Source organism: Prunus persica, chromosome G6 (assembly GCF_000346465.2).
Source record: "Prunus persica cultivar Lovell chromosome G6, Prunus_persica_NCBIv2, whole genome shotgun sequence".
In the NCBI taxonomy this organism is placed as follows: domain Eukaryota; kingdom Viridiplantae; phylum Streptophyta; class Magnoliopsida; order Rosales; family Rosaceae; genus Prunus; species Prunus persica.
In genome coordinates, this window is record NC_034014.1 from 5,733,178 (window position 1) to 5,750,993 (window position 17,816).

General features: G+C 35.4%; 2 protein-coding genes across 2 annotated transcripts; one reads left to right on the plus strand and one right to left on the minus strand.

The window, feature by feature from the left end:
- On the plus strand, nt 1,456–4,499 carry LOC18773179 (very-long-chain (3R)-3-hydroxyacyl-CoA dehydratase 2). Its single transcript, XM_007205986.2, has 9 exons — nt 1,456–1,541; nt 1,616–1,701; nt 1,790–1,837; nt 1,924–2,009; nt 2,623–2,676; nt 2,750–2,817; nt 2,957–3,003; nt 3,128–3,219; nt 4,102–4,499. The coding sequence occupies exons 1-9, from the start codon at nt 1,483–1,485 to the stop codon at nt 4,204–4,206; spliced, it is 645 nt and encodes a 214-aa protein (XP_007206048.2). The 5' UTR covers nt 1,456–1,482; the 3' UTR covers nt 4,207–4,499.
- LOC18772974 (probable aquaporin TIP1-2) lies at nt 5,584–6,985 on the minus strand. Its single transcript, XM_007205705.2, has 3 exons — nt 6,767–6,985; nt 6,281–6,531; nt 5,584–6,164 (listed from the first exon to the last, which is right to left on the minus strand). The coding sequence occupies exons 1-3, from the start codon at nt 6,897–6,899 to the stop codon at nt 5,790–5,792; spliced, it is 759 nt and encodes a 252-aa protein (XP_007205767.1). The 5' UTR covers nt 6,900–6,985; the 3' UTR covers nt 5,584–5,789.

Here is a 17,816-nt window from a genome sequence, read left to right on the forward strand (position 1 = left end):
CAAGAAGAGCTGGGATATGTGCATAAATAATTCATCAAAAACAAAAAAAAGAAAAACTTCTACACACATGTCGACTGTAAAGAAAAAAAAGGAAGTATTTTCCTACATAAAGATAAAAAAGAACTCAGAATCACCTTTTCTACAGTTAAAAACTTAAGGCCACCAAAAGGTAATACAACACACAATAACTATAGGAAGTGACAGAAAATGCTTATGCTCTAAATTCTCTTAATTTATTAAAAAAACAACCATGTTCTTTGTCAAATCTTTGTTCTGTTTTTATTTCTGTCTTTCCGACTTTAGCATTTCATTGGATTGCACATCAGATTTGACAAAATATGCAGAGAGATATTAACATTATCTTTTTTAGTGCCTAGACGTGGATCCTATTCTGCTGTTCTAATAAGTCAATGCCAAAAGAGTTTCCTGAAAGTAAAATAATTGGTCATTTCCAGTGATCATCCTTTGTCGTGCCTGTCCTTAAAGTGATCATCCTTCCTTTTTTTTGTTCTTTTTTTTTTAAAATGAATAAGCTATGTGTTTTCCACAAACCATAAGCTACACAAGTCATGGAGCAAAGAGTTGCTCAAAATCAAACACGAAAGGAAGAAAGCAGGAGTATTAAAAAAAAAACCAATATGCCATCTGCTACAAACTGCACAACACCTATCACAGAGGAAACATATTACAAAGAGAAAACCTATATTTATGCATCGTTTTCAATTTTCTCAAAGATATGATATTCTGTGATACACTTCAGGGTTGAAAGACCTGCTGTTCCTTTCCAACCGTGTATGATAGTGATAGATGATATCATGATAGCACTCTCCAATCTGATTTAACAAGAAAGAATAATGTGGCCATTTCCTTGTCCAAATTCTCTGATGAGGCTACGTTCAGTTCAGAGAATCTATGATTTATGGTTTTAATGAAGCCTTTGCGCGCGTGAACACACACACACAACAAAATGAAGAAAAAGAAATGAAGTTTCTACAAATAAAACAATATAGTTTAAAGTAAAATATCACTTGTATTAAAAAAAAACATGGTTTAAGACATATACAAAATCAATAGAGGCTAGGAACACTTCAAAATCCTTTTAATCTAATATCGCTTCTATCAAAAGTAGAAAGAAACGAAATAGCCCACTCTTATGGTACAAGTGATATTGAGGGAGGGTTTTCTCACACGCACTGCCAATATGTCTTGGAGGTTCAAACTACTAGTCTGCTAGTCAATGTCATTTTCCATTGAACTAGACGCCGTTAGTCAAAATAACCCACGTACTCTTAAATGTGGGGAAAATGACAGGAAATGAAACTCAGGCCCATCCTGCAGTGTCTGTCTCTGAAGCCCACAAATATCCCTGGCCCAGTTGGGCCCAATCCAAAGGGTCCACGACAACAACCACCATTAATTAACCCGCCAAGTCGCCTACATTCTTAGTCTAACGGTTGGAATTTGGGAAGAGTTGAAGGTACAATGCCAAAGCTATCCAACCTCTATCTCTTGGCCTACAACTCTCTTCAGGCCGTTTCCTGGTAAAGCGCTCAACAGTAAAACCCACCTCCCAAAATTTCAAATCTTTGTTGCTGATATGAAATTTCCATTGCAGGGCAGTTTGTCTCGCTTTAAGCTTGAGCAGCTTTGTCTCCACCAAGGCCGTCAATGGAGCTTATGCTTCTGCTGGAGACCTCATCTGTCAGTAATTTTTTTTTGGATTTGTGATTGAATTGAACAAAGAATTGGTTTTTCTTTTTAATCAAGTTTTGTGTCTTGATCACTGCAGATTTTCTCCAAATGGTTCAGTTCTTGGAAGTTATACACGGAGCGGTTGGTAGGTTTTCTGAGACCTAATATTTATATGTTTCCAAGTTTATTAAGAGTGTGAGTTTCATGCTTATTTATGCTATGAAATTGGAGGTCTCGTGCCGAGTGGAGTGGTGTTTCCTCTGATGCAATGGGCAGGAAGGGCTCATTTTCTGTTTGTTTTGCGCCAAACCCATGAGGTTATTTCTTTCCTTTTTTTTTTTTTTTCCTTATTTGATTTTAAGTATTAAAGTACCTTTCTTGTGCGATTTATGGGTTTTATTATTGAGACTTGAGCTTCCCTTGAAAGGTGAGATTGGTAAAAGGGGAAGGAGCAAGTGCAGAATCTGTTGATTTCTTAGGGCTGCTTGTTTGTGCAATGTCATAATATATAAGCAGGGGCTTGAATGCATATATGCTTATTTTATTGTTAGGGATTTGAAGACCTTGATCCCCAATTCTTAAGATCAAACAAATTAAGGACACTAGATAAGCATAACAAAAACCCAGAATTTTTACTTGGTTCACCCCAAACTGGTTTAAACCCACAAGGGTGATTCGGGTTTGAATCAAATAAACGAAGAAGCAGAAGGGTATTACAATCAAGAGCATATGGGTTCTTCCTCACACAAGAATAATCTCTTCCCTTGTTCTCAATAAACCCCAACCTCACTCAAGCAAAATTGCACCAAGAGAAATCCTAAGTTCTGAAATTTTGCAGAAATGCTTAATTCTTGTAAAAATCTCAACATTAATGAGGTCTGCTTATTGTGCACAAATTAATCGTAGTCCATTGTTTTGAGCATTTTGTAGGTCCAAGAGTCGCCATCAGTCTTCATAACTTTTGTTGCTTGGAGCTTAAGTGAGGTAAGTTGGTTCAAAAAGTTTTCTACAATAAAATTTCAGTGAACTAAATAATAGATCACAAATCTGTATGCAGGTTATTAGGTATCCACATTATGCTTTTAACTGCATGGGAAGTTGCCCTTCATGGATTACCTATCTCAGGTTCTACTCTTTTCTAATTATGATGATAAATTCAAAATTCATATACAAGCAACCAACACAATACAGCGCAACAAAAAAAAAAAAGAATGCAAGTAGAAAGGATTTTATTTGCAATAACAATACTTTTGCGTTTCACTAGGTACACTGCATTCATTGTCTTGTATCCTCCAGGGATGGCTGGTGAAAGTAAGTTCATAGTTTCCATTAGTCTTTGGTTTCAATTTTTGATTGTATGAAAAAATCCTGCCCCCCCACTGCCCCTCCTTTCCTTCCCTCTCCTTCTTCCTTGATTTTGGTGATTACAATGCAGCCTGGCTTATGTACCAAGCACTTCCTTTTGTAAAGAAGACGAGCCTCTTCCCAGATTTATTTGCTGGCCTCAGCTATTATAACTTTCTGAGGGTATGTTCTGATTTTTTTCACCATGAGCTTTAATATACATGCTTCTTCTTTCCACCTTGCCAATTAGGCACTCATGGTATAGGGTAGGTCCAGAACCTTTGTATAATTTGACTAGACTAAATATTTACTTGACATGGATTTTTGGTTACTGTAAGTAAATTTCTAATAGGCTAGGAGGATAATTTGGAAATTTATATGCTCTGTTGGGATGTGGTTGGGATTCCTGTTATTAGGTTTTGGTTGGGAACTTGGGAATCTAAAACTGAAGTGACCTTCACAGTCTTGCAGGATCTATCAATTCTTAACAATTTCATCTGTGTATTTACACTTGGTGGATGTATTTCTTTTGTTTCCCTGTTAGCTAAGAAATGATAGATTCAGAAAAGATCTACCACCTTCTTGGCTGGTTTTGGGTGTGAAACCCCAATTTGAAGGGTTGGATTTGGGTTGGAGTTCCACTATCCCAATCGTGCTCCATAGCCAGCCATTCCTAATTCCAGGATGGACATGCATTACTAGGATTGCATTTATTAATCAAAGTTCCCCATGAAAGAAAAAAGAAAATGTCATAATTGGTTCTCCCATTTTAAAATTTCCAAGACCTTTCAATATTCGACCTCCAGGAAAATATGCCATGGTTTTCTTGGTCCTCCAGTAAGGTAGACTTGCAACAGCCACTTTTAAGTTATATTCCTCTTTAAATCTTACCTACGGTTCCTTCAATAAATGGTTTTAGTCTTCAGTGCATATGCATCAAACATAAGGGAAACTGTCTCCCTTCTATTTTCTAACAATGTCCCAACTTAATATTTCATTTGTTTCGCTGTTTTAAATATATAAAAGAATCAGTGTGTTCAATATCGTTGGAATTTTCTGATTTAGGTTTTGCTTGTCTGCTACCCATTCCTCTGCTTGAAACTTTACCTGCATATGTTCAAGCAACGCCGATCAAAGCTGGGTAAACACCCCAAGAAGAAGAAAAGGTGATGCCAGTTTCTGGTGATTCAGAAACACACACTTCATAAAGAGAGGCATGTATTGGCTTTTATTTGAATTATTTCAGTGCACTTCTTGATTCATTCTCCTCTTCACACTATGTAATTATTGAAGTCCAAAATTGTCTGTCCAATGTATTTTAGATTCCTGATCAACGTTGTCAAGTCTGTCCAGATGAGGTTATGAAGTTGATCTATTAGGCAGTCGTGCAATTCGTGATATTAGAATCTGGAAATAAATGGTGTTTGGCACTTGATATATTGGATTTCGGATGGAGTTTTAGCTTGAAATACTAATCAAGTCTAATCTGGTAACTAAAACATATTTGTTTTGAGAAACAGGTATATTTTTTCCCTTTGCACCTCTTGTGCATGGAGTCTGGAAAACAAAAATTAATAAAATGAGGAAGTAGTTTTTTCATTTGTTTTCTAGGTGAAGCTCTGTATATGGTCCCATCCTCCTCAGTATAGTTTTAGATTTACTAATTAAAGCAAAACTAACTACTCATGCTACATGTTACATGGTAAATGTGCAACTTTAGTTTCAATTCCTCTACCTGCTTCTTCCCCTTCTCTTTCACTATTCCCATCAAGGTCCCCAGCTTGGTTGACTGAACCGGATAGAACTAGTGCCTAGCGAGCGGGTGACAGCCCCTTGTGTAGTTCGGAGCCTTGAAGCTTACCTTATTATTATGAAAAGGAAAAAAGGTATGCTTTTAGTATAATTGCACATTTCTATTATGAGCCTCTAAAGCTGTGTCAATAGTTCACCCTATCTTCTACTTAGACAGTTTGAAATCCCCCTCTAAAATTAACATGTCGAAATTCACAGCTTTCACGACTATCACTCCCAGCTTCTTGTCCATGCCATGGCAGATAATATGATTGCTCCTTTTTCCACAAGTTATCTCCTCCATTACCCTTTTCCCACTCGATAGCTTGAGCACTTGTTGTTTCCCTCTTTTCTCTGTAGCAAACCCTTGGTCTCTTCAAGCTCTGTTGTCCTCTTATTGTCAACACTATCTCGAAGCTTTTAATTATTCTCATTGTTGTAGTAGGTATATATAGGACAACTAGCTCTGTGTCCAAGCTTCCTCTTGAGTCCCTTGGCTTGCAGTTTAGGGTGGGTTGAAGAGTGATCCATGTGCTGGAGTTTTAATAATCTAATTCAACTTGTTTTATGGGGCATAACAGCATCACTAGACTTTGCTGCTAGCATGACACATCCAAATTAGTGTGGTCCAAAGGCCAGTCTGTTTTCTAGGGCATAAGTTGTGGTTAGCCTTTTGGTGGTTGTTTTGGGATGACTTGGCCACCCTATTATCTGTTAATTTACTCAGTAGCTGACTAATTCATTGCTCTTATTTTAGTCAAGCACATGCGCCTCTTTGCACCTAAAACATTTTTTAAACTGAACACAAATTGCACAGAAACAAAACAATACAGAGTCCACTGGAATTCAACAATTAACAACATCCAAATACAAACATCACCAAACCACCCACAGCATTGAGACAAAACCCCATTTCATCACTTGAACTGAAAGGGAAAAAAAAAAAAAAGCCTTGAAATTGCTTAGTAGTCTGTGGTGGGGAGCTGCTCATGTGTGTCTGGGGTGATGTAGATGAGATCGTAGACAAGGGCAGCAATGGCAGCGCCGATGAATGGGCCGAGCCAGTAGACCCAGTGGTTGTCCCATGTCCAGCTGACGACAGCGGGTCCGAAGGAGACTGCCGGGTTCATGGATGCACCATCAAAGGCACCAGCAACCAAGATGTTGGCACCAACAATGAAACCAATTGCAATGGGGGCAATGATGCCTATGTTGCCCTTCTTTGGGTCAAGGGCTGTGGCATAAACTGTGTAAACCAGACCAAAGGTGATCACAATCTCCAGCACCACAGCATTCCATACACTCACACCGCTTGATAGGGAGAAAGCAGATGTTTCCTGCATCAGATCAATTAACAACATCAATTAATCCCTTGATAAGAAAGATTATTTTATTTTATTTTTTTTGTGAGTGGTGATTGAGAGTTTTTAGTGAGAATGAGTTAGTGGCTTACCAATCCACCGGTTGCAAACCTGAGAAGCAAGCAAGCAATCACGGCTCCAAGCAACTGGGCAATCCAGTACAAGACAGACCTGACGAGAGAGATGTTGCCGCCAATAAAGGCACCAAATGTGACAGCAGGGTTGACATGACCGCCGGAGATGTTTGCTGCAATGGAAACCGCCACGAAAAGTGCAAAGGCATGGGCCAAGGCAGCGGCTATAAGGCCAGCCGGTGTCGTTGAAGCACCGTCAGTTAGCTTGCCTGTCAAAGCACCAAATATAAGATTAATAAGCATATGTACAGATGAACAAAAACAAAATGTTCATTTGTGAAATAGTCTTATATATTATGTTATCGAACTATCACTTCAACATTGAGCATATGCATGCGTGTTTAAAGTATATGGTTAAGATTCACAGTCTGACTCTTATAATGTGTTGAAACAAGAAAAAGAAATTGGGAAATAAAAAACAAGGTGACAAGGTAAGGGACATACTGAAAGCCATGCCAGAGCCTTCACCAGCAAAAACAAAAATGAGAACTGAGATGAATTCAGCAAGAGCTGCTTTGAGAGCATCTGGCTGCCCAAACTCAGCTGGGTTTCCAATTGCAATTCTAGAGACAGGCATTCTTGGAAATTTGGATTTTGACTTAATCAAAAAGCCTTATAGCAAATCCAAATTCACAAGAGAGAAGAAGCTGCTTTTGCTTTGATTGCTTTTGGTTAGTGTCATTGTAACAGTTATATATAGGGGTCCTTAAACACAGGGTTAACGGCCGATTAACCGGACCAGCCGGTTTCCATCCGGTAACAGCTGAAATTCAACGACAAGTACAATTGGCAGCCACCTGTCATTGTCTGGCTGGGCTAGTAGGCGGGCCTCCCATTTGTTCCCATCATGCCACGTGGACGGCTGATGTGACTTGGAGACTTGAATGATCAGCATGATGGAGAAATTTGATCACACTCACCGGCCAATGTTTTGGGTTTGCGCCTTTGCGGTTGTGGGCCCTCCAATGATTGTTGTAATTTTTGACCGACCATTATTATTTTATTTGTAATTTTTTGGCTAATGCGATTAGTTGCAATGGCTTCACTTCATTCTCACCCTAATCATTAACTAAGACATAATTATGAACATAGTTATAGTGATTAAAATCTAGGTATTTTGTTTTTGAAAAATTGTAATTACACACGTCAAATATGATTTGCTTGAATATTGCAAATTGAAATAAACGTTTTTTACAACATACGTTACAAGATTCTACTTGATTATTTTAAGATCAATTAGAGACCTACTTTTTTTATAGTCGCATTAATTTTTTATTATTTCAATTATGAACAAAACAAATGCTTTACACCGAAGCATCTTTTTGTAATTATGAAGAATTAATTCAAAATGGGAACGAGGGCCGGGGGGATTAGCAATGGTATATTCTTTAGGATTAGGTTGTTTGTACATGTAAATAGATAATTTTTTGCCTACGTAACGTGCAATATCATCACCTCCTGTCCCCATTTTCTTTTTGGGTTTTGGTTATCACCTATCCATTAGGTTTCTCTAATCCCTTTTTAAAATGAAAACGACGAACTGTCTTCGTCATCTAATAATGAGTAGCAAATAAGCAAAAGACATCAAATTCTCATGGGAATTGATATTGAATAGCAAAGCATGCCATATGTCTCATTATACGTATTTTGGTTGACCAAAAAGCTTTTAAATTTCAATAGTACTAGGTAAGTTTAATTTAGACACTATCAATTGAACCGTAATTAATTTGATTCGGCTCTATTTGGCTTTATTTGGAAATTGCCTAAACCGAACCAAAAATTTTTTGTAAATTTTTTTGTTTATTGACACTTTGCATTTTTATATTGGTTATCATTATTTATTATTATATTTCATCTCATACGTTGATATCAACTATTTAATACAAAAAACAAAAATATCTAAACTATTTGAGGTTGACATCATCTTGCTCTCAAAATTTATCCATCTTTGCAAGTAAAAAGTTTTCTCAACTACTACTAGTTCGATTCACGTAAGAGAATATATTAGTTTGACTATGCTACTAGTTCGAGACTTAAACGGAACCAATCTAAATTATGATGCTACATTAATGCAATGTGTGGTTTAAGGCCTAAATCAAATCAAACTGAACCGTCGAACCCATCTCTAAAATAGAATTCAAAGTAACGAATAGAGATATAAATAAATAAAATGTTGTTAGATCTTAGGAGTAGACTTTTTTTTTCTTTGACATGTCTAGCGTTACTCCTTTGTGGTAGGGACCATATAGTATGTGGCCACCATCTTCTCTAATCTCTCCTTCCCGTGAGTGAAGGTAGAATATGATTTCATCACACTCTTCAAATGTCATTCTTTGCTGTCATATTGCATTATACAATTCCACAACTACTCTCCTATGGTTTGTAGTGTGACATCTCTACTGATTATTTTGTGAACGTGAGGAGGGAAGGAATATTAAAATTAAATATTAATTAAGTGGGTAATGAATGAGATGAACTTCATATTTGTCTCCACTTCAACCACATTAATTATTATTAATCATGAGATTATAATTTATCCAAAGCCGACCACAATGATATGTATGAGCTTTTTTAATTCTTATTGTTCAATTTCATTCGTATTGGTATTGTCTGCGAATATCATGGATCAACTTCCATCGGGTTTGATTAAATTAATGCCTCCCTCTCTCTCTCTCCCTTTTTCTCATTTTTTTAGTTTTAATATCTTATCTGGTCATTAGTTTAACTAAAATGGACGGCTCACGATCACTAATCATAATTAAGGTGCTCTCTCTTTTGTAGTTTATAGTTTCTTGGATCAGATCTGAGTTGAATTGAGAGAGCTTGCTAGCACACTTGGGTTGAGCTGAGTTGTGAAATTCAACCAAATTCGTTTTGAGGCAACTTGTAAATGCCAGATTATATCAATCTGGTTTTGGATTATATATGGATAAATAATGACTTGGATCACATGCCAAGAGGAGAGACATTTGTGCAGAATGTGCAGCTGCTAGAAGGTTTTGTTTTTCCCCAACTTGGACATACTTCCCTGGCAGTATTTTAGCAACTGATTCGTATTCGATAACAAGTATATTTGTTTTTACCCCGTTATGTTACATTGTCGATTTAGATCATACATTCAAATAAAAATTTATTTCATTAGTGTTTTAAACTATATTGCACAGTTTAGTAATTCCTTTTGAGGATGAAAATTTCGGTAATGTGTAGGGCACCAATTTTTATCTCAATATTTTGTTTTCAAGCCGTGTAACACATAACATGATAGTCATTTCATTTTCGTAATCTTTAATCTTAATGGTGAGATCATGCATATGGACATCAAAATTTTTATTTTAGTTTTAGTTTTAGAATATGGGAACTACTATTAGCACTCCCCCCACCCCCCAAAAAAAATGAAGTGGTTGACACTTTTAGTTTATACTTTTGGTTTTCTTAAATGTATACTGCTTGCCTAATTTTCTATAAAAAGATACTCCTTCTTTCCATCACACATAAATGCAAAAATAATTCATCAAAAACACACTCAAAAAAAATTTATGCATACATGTCACATTGTTATTGACAAGAATGTAGAAGCTCCTACTTACATGGTAAGGAGGGAAGTATTTTCCTTTTTAAATTTTGGTTTTAAACTTTTATGAATGGAAGCAACTCTTTTGCATGGCATAAGGAACCAAACAACTTACAAGTAGCTAAAAGGCCCAAAGAACTAATTACAGAAAATACCCAAAAGGCCTAAAGCCCAGAAAGAAGGATGCAACAATCTAACAATCCTGAAAGCAAAGGGCCAAACCAGCACCCAATTCTGTCACATGAATGATGGAATTCATGTCTAAAAATCTTGTTTGTTTCTCCGTCCATCAGGTGATGCTGCTTAACCCATCTAACAAAGGCAAAGGTAAAAGAAACCTAAGGACACCAGACTTACCTAATAAACGAGAAAAACTTATGTAGGATCGTTATACCACGTTATCATACTTATATGGCGACTCCCACCACCACTCGTGAAAGCGTAATTTGTTTATGTTTTGAAAGTCAAATACTAAAATTTGTATATGGTGACACCAAATGAAAAACTTTCTTTTTATGTTCATAACAGTCCTACAAAAAAAAAAAAAAAAATTGATCATCCATAACAGCTTGCCTCAAAGGTTGTGGCAAGTGTTTGTATTTTTATGTTTATTTCTTGATAATTCTAGTTAGTTGTGGTAAATGTTTGAGCTTGATCACTTATGTAATACAAGCACTCTTTTCCATCTTTTTCTGCTCAAAAAACCATGTTTGTCTAACAAGTAAGGATGCCCTATGGGCCCTAATGGGCCATTAAACCTGATAAAGTGATAGGCTCAGTCCCAATGGCCCCATACAACCATAACTATGGATATGAAGAAATCTCAAAATCATGCAAAATGATTAATGATTTTGTTAATTAGAAAAACAATCGTACGGTACACCTGTTGAATTATTATGATAATTGTATATTTTAACGGGTGCTTTTCCCACTCTCGTTTTTGTTTTTTTAATACTTTTTATTACAACATATAAGGAAGTGTAAGTGGACAAAAGATGAGTGGAAAAATCGGCATTTTACTTTAAAATTGGATTGTTTTCACGATTTTATACGCATTACACCAATATGTCGCGTCTAACTTAATAAGCCTACTACATCATGAGATGAAGTAATTATGTATTTATTTGGCATAGCATAGCACATTACTCTTGTTGAGTGGGACATGATCATCTAGAATCAAAATCTCTTTTTCTAAAAGCTAAATTCGTTTTTCACAATGCCAACCCCAGCCACCAACTAATTAATCCAATTACCTTGAAGGTATATATAATTGATCACACTTGATGAGTCATGCATACTTGAAAATGAGAGACAAAGACAAAGCTATAGTTTCCTTTTCCGTTTGCCGTCACACACCTACTTATGCACCAAACTGAGCCCTTATCTTTATGTGCCTTTCCCACAATCGACATCAAAAAGAGCATTTGCGAGCTCTCTCTCTTCTGTTCAAACATTAGACCAATCTTTTTACCCTTTAAAGCTAGACCAAGAGCATAAACACTTCCTTTTCCTGCATGCACTCCATGCAGTCAAACCAAACACCAACCGATTTGTTTGTACAATTTGGTCAAACCCTAGTTGAAATCGGAAAAGCACTTTTTGTGCAAAAAGTCGATTGGTCGGAAAAGCACTTTTTGTGCAAAAGTCGATTGGTTTTGTATACTTGTAAATTTTATTAGTAGAGTATCCAATGAAAGGCCAAGATCTGATTATACTTAATCATTGTTTAATTTAGTCACCCACTTAAAAAAAATGATCACCCACCATAATCGTCATAATGGCAGACAATGGCCCAAGCCATGATAACTCTTATTTGGTACCGTAAAGGTAACATACTCAAGTCATATTGATGCAATGTAGGTTGTTTGATATAATTGCAAGGCATTTTTACTAGTTACTTTTCCATTTGACAGCCCAAACTCGTAATAACTTTGGCTTGAGTCAACTATCATCCCTATTATGACGAAGCATCTAATTAGAGACCTGGTTCATTGAGAGTCAACTCTTAATACTATTATTGCGATACTAAATCAAGTGATATGTAACTCAAGTAGTTAAAAGTGTTTATGTTTTCACTTCCGAGATCTTGCGTTCGTTTTTTCACTTCTCCAATAATGGTTGTATTAAACAGTTGAGGACTAACTCGGAAATAAGTTGATAGTAGTGTTAATTTATCTACCGCATTGTAGGCCACACTCTTTAATAAAAGTGAGAGCTATTTATGTAAATAGATCCATGTATATAAATTTGACACATTTAATTTGAGGCTTCATTTGGATGGAGGGATTTCAAATTTATGGATTTAGGCGGCATTATTATAAGGTAAAACTAATTGTGTCGAGATTTGGACAAGAAAGAAAGAAAGAAAAACAAATGGATTTCAAATGATTGCTTGCATGTAGTCATTTCAAATGTGCTACATCTAGTTATTTCAAATACATTCAATCTAATATGGTTCCTCATTTTCGTAGCAAATTTAACCTTGTTGTCAAATCCAAATCCTTTTTTTCTAGTCCCTCTATCCAAACAGAGCCTTATTGTTACCCAATATTACTTTTAAAGCTAGGTGCTTGAAGCACAAAAGTCAAGAGGTGAACAAGAACAATATGATTCATGAACATGAAGTTACAATTAGGGAACATGGGCATTGGATTGGCTATTGAGGAGAGCATAAAGCCCTATTCTTTTCTTCTTTCTTCTTTTCATTATAAAGGTGGGCGTTGGAAGGTATAGATTAATGAGCAGCCTACCTAGCATTCACAAGAACACTGTAACGGAGACGAATTTAAAGAGAGATCTAGAAGAGATATGCCGGGCAGGAACCAAAAAACAATTTTGGTAAGCACTGGAGTGAAGCACAAGATAAAGACCACCTTATATTGTGTTTGGGCACTACATTAGAATGTTGAAGGCTTCACTTACAACAAGCAACCAATGAAGTATACGTATTGTCAATTTGTCATGTAGATTGACTCAACCCATTGCATTGCGTACAAATCAAAGTCAAACTACTATAGTTAAATTCAATAAAATGACATTATCTACAAAATCCAATCCTTAATATTATTTTATCATCCAACAGTTTCGTATGTCAATATAAATCATACATTCAAATACAAATTAATTTTATTAATAGTTGAAACAAGAAGTCTAACACGGGTATATTTGAGTTTGAATTCTCTATTTATATTTTCTAAATCATATGCAACTGCTCAAAATATTCTCAGGGATTGACCCATAAAAGAACAAAAGCTAGCTCTCATACAAACCCTAGACCCTAAATTCTAAACCTGAAATCACGATATATATATAACGACACATTGGAATAAAAGCAAATGATGCTATATTTCCCAAAATTGTTGAATTTTTATGCAAACTTGACTTGTAAGAATCCTTAGAAAAAACCATTTGTTCCTCCCTTCAACGGGCCTGGCCATGGCAATGCCGTTTGTAGACTGCTTTCCTTGCTATCAAGGAGGACCGACACTGGAGGACGACCACTCCACTGAGTTACTGTATACAATTGAGAGAGTCTCGACTCGAGGTCAATTTATTCTCCTTCTTCGAAGATGCTTGATCCAGGCGTCAAACCCCCATTGGCCGCTGGCCGTAGAGCAAACGACGGACAATTGCATGTGCCTCGCTGCACGGTGGACAAAGACAAGGTGTAGTGCCACGTGTGCGCCTTCGACTTTGGGTTCTACAGAACCTCGATTGTTCTACACGTGTCGCTCGTCGATGGCCCTCACATGACCCGTACCTAATCGCCATGTGCAGCTCCGCTACACGACAATCACATCGACTTGCTGCACCAGTGTTTATGATAAGGACCCTCTTAATTAATTAATTAATTATCGCTAATTATTATAAGTACTTAATTACATTTATCAAATTATGAATTTTTTTTTGTTGGAATCAAATTATGAATTATGATAATATTGTGGTAAGGTGCCAAAAAGTGCTTAGAGGAAAAAAAAAATAGATTCTCACTTAAGTAGTAGTGACACCGTTTAATTACGAGGAGCAAAAAGGATGGTGATTTCTTTTCTTTTTTTCTTCTTTATTTAATGATTTTTTCTATTGAAAGAAGCGATAATGTACTAAACTCACACTCATTACACGGATGCTATGACTCGAATTCAAAACCTAATGTGTGGGAGCAATTGTTCCCAAAAAAAAAAAATCTCACTTAAGTGATAGTGTCACCGTCTAATTATGAGGAGCAAACGGGATGGTGATTTCTTTTTTAAGTTAAAAACAAATGTTTTATTTTATAATTTTATATATTTTTATTGTCTCCATGTGAACATGATTTGGTCGACAGGTAAAGTCGTTACCAGTTAGGAGGTAAAAGGGGAGGTGGTCTCAACTTTATAAGACCATTCTTCAAAGTTAATCAACTGCAATTACTATAATACCCCTAAAATGCGGCTGCATAGCTTTGTACCCTTCTCCATCAACAATTCAACATGCATGCTTCAAACGAGGATGCTCTACAGAATTTATGGATTTGGTTTTAATTTTGCTTGGAGTGAACTAAGAAATAGAGTGGCTCTTAAGGTTTCAAAGGTTCAACTTTAAGACAAAACTCCCAAAAAGGGAACTTTTTTTAGGCGGTTTTTCTTGGGTGCTTCACTGCATGGAGTGGTAGTATTGTGCGTGTTTGTGGCATACTAGATTCAAATGTTTGTGTTTAAAGTGGTAGTTTTGTGCTTGAAGTGGTAGTATATGAACTTTGATTATTTAATCTTTTGTTGTTTATTATCACGCACCGAATTCAAAATTTTACTCTACCCAAATTCAAAGTGTGACCGTTTATATATATATATATATCAACCTTACACATGTTTTGTTTATTTACTTTGTTAAGAGTTAAAACTCCAATGACAATTATATATAACATGAAGCTCAACCATTGCAATTGCCATTGGCCAAGTTCCAACAAACATCACATGTCCATATGAATGAACTTCATCATCTCGTGTCACTCACAACTCTAGCAGCTAACACACTCATTAAATAAGTCACTTATGAGCATAGTCTGAAATATCGATAATATCGATAAAATATCGAGGATATTTCGGTTTTTTTGAATCACAGATATTTCGAAACATATCTATGTATATATCGTATAAATATCGATAATATCAACGATAATATCGAAAAATATCGATATCGATACTTTCACTCACATTTCAGTAATATTTTGTCAAAATATTGGTGTAATATCGCTAAAATATCGATGTAAAGGAAAAAAAAAGGGGAAAAAGGGAGAAAAAAGCACAGAGGGGATATGAACCCCTCCCATTTTACTCCTCCAACACCTTAACCACCATATCACTTATGTTTTTGTGATAATATGCTAAAATATTTATATTTATATGGGTGACATGTTAACAATTACATGCAAAACTATTTTGGGGATTTATCATTTGATGACTACTCTTCACAATACACTTACTCTACACATAGAGAAGATGAAGATAGTGAAAAATTTGAACCTCATAGGAACTCTATGTGGTACTAAGTCACTCATGTATCTTACCATGCAATGTATAAAGTGTAAAATATTGTAGTAAATCATTATATATAAATGATTATGATGCGTTTAATCTTTTTTCATTAATTACTACATATTTTTTACACTCATAGTGTTTGCCAGCTCGCTGTATAATCAACTTAAATAAGTTAAATCCATCATGCAATGCATTTCCTTCTAATTTTTTGTGATAAACTAATAGATAATTGACTAAATAAATATTCTCCAAAGTTTCAATAAAAATTTCCAAGTTTTTCTTTCAATTTTCGTGGTTTTTATTCAATTTTTATCGATATCGATAATATCTCGATATTTCCATCGAAATTATCTCGATATTTCCATCGAAATTTCCATGTTTTTAGACTACTGATATTTCCGATATCATCAATATTTTATACCTTGCTTATGAGTCATCCTCGACAAAACCCATTACTCAAAACAACGTTTGCTTCGTTAAACAAGCTACCAAAAGTATTCATGCAAAAGCACCACCCAACCTTGACCTATCTGTATTTTTGTTGCCCAAGCAGAGCTTAATCATTCTAAATCCACTCGAAGTCAAACTTACATTTAGATTTAAATCTCAACATTAGCTACTCATATTTGACAACTCAGTTAACCTGTTCAAACCACCACCCCTTATATATACATATTCTAATCACACACACACACACACACACACACACACAAAACTAATGCAAGTATTGTCTCACCGTCAGATTCACCTGAAAACAAGTAGATGGGGTTAGGATTTGAACTTTAACAAGTAAAGAAACAAATTATTAATGTGTTTGATAAATAAAGGAGTGAGTGAGATTGTAGTTTATAGTTAGGCGCAAAAAATAAGCAAGGCACCTGACAAAATATGCTTGAGTGACCCCATTTGTAAGGACGTGTGAAAAGGAGTCAAGCATTTTATCACTTTATATATAGTACAATCTAGTTCAAACAAAAATAAATTCAAATTATTACCCACTTGAAGGCTTCAAGCCATCTATACTATTATTATAAATTATTTAATAATATAGTTTCATTCTATTGAGGAATTTTTAAAATAATTTTATTTAAAGGACACCATTTAGGATTATTCATGAATTTTTTTTTCAACGATCCAAACTATTTATTTTTTTAACTAGACAGTCATATATCATTCTTGCAAAAAATTAGACATATCGAAAACCATTTCGACATCCAATTGTATTCTACAAAATCAATGAACACGGTACTTCAAGAAAGTACTAAAATAGACGATTTGGATTAGTGGAATACAATTTCTGTATATCAGCTATTCTCTCATCTGGATGTTCACACGTTATTATCATGTTGATGTCATTGTAAACATGAAAAAAAGTAGGAAGGGGTAGTAAAAAATACATAACGTACGAACGGTAATAACGTTCGAATCCACACAGGAGAATATATATATATATATCTAAGGAGTCATAATTTTCCATTCTTAAAAAAATTAGAAAAGGTACACGATAACTATTTTGTACCAATAACGACATTCCGATAATCAGTAATGTTTAATCTACTTGCATCGATTGGATAGATCCTTATGAGTGTTAACAACATAAATCTTAATACCAATATAAAATAAAGGGTCAACTGGTGAAGGTGCCCAAACCATAAACCGAAGATTAAAGAAGAAATACTAAATATAATCACTCACTTACACACCGTATAAGCAAACTAGATACATTGCATCAAAGAGAATCAAATATTTTTAAATCAACAGCTTTTGTCCTAAACCAGAACATTTAAAATCTAGCAGCTTTGTCTTCTTCCTGGCTAAAAGAGACCCGTAAACATTTAAGTACAACAATTAATTAAAATAAACCCAGCAATTAGAATAACATTGTGGGTACACAAAACATTTCTCACTGCCTAGTTGTATGGTACATGCATGCTGCTTTGTTAATCTTAAATGGATTAAGGAATAATGACATAATTAATATTTAATCAAGTGGGTGACTGGGATTGAAGCTGCATGGTGGTTTTGTGCTACAAATTTAGGGTGATGTTATTGTTTTGGATATAAAATTGTGAAAGAGTGCCGAAACCGCTTGTCGGGAATAAAGAAAGAAATATTCTGGTCTTACAATGGAATTCCTGAGGAGATCATCCATGTGCATTGTGCCTGTGTCTATGTCAGAAATATGTTTATCAGGTTGGTTTTGTTCTTAAGTTCAACATTAATAATATTTCATTAATTTTTTGGTTTTGTTTGGAGTTTTGGACCTTGCAGCCAAGGATTCTGCGATATGTGTCTGGATCTACAGCATCTCCAAATGGTAAAGCAACCACTTAAGACCACAACATTAACATGTGACAAGAGCTTTATTAGCATAAGTTGTTCAGCATGTAAGAATGACCCATAGTGT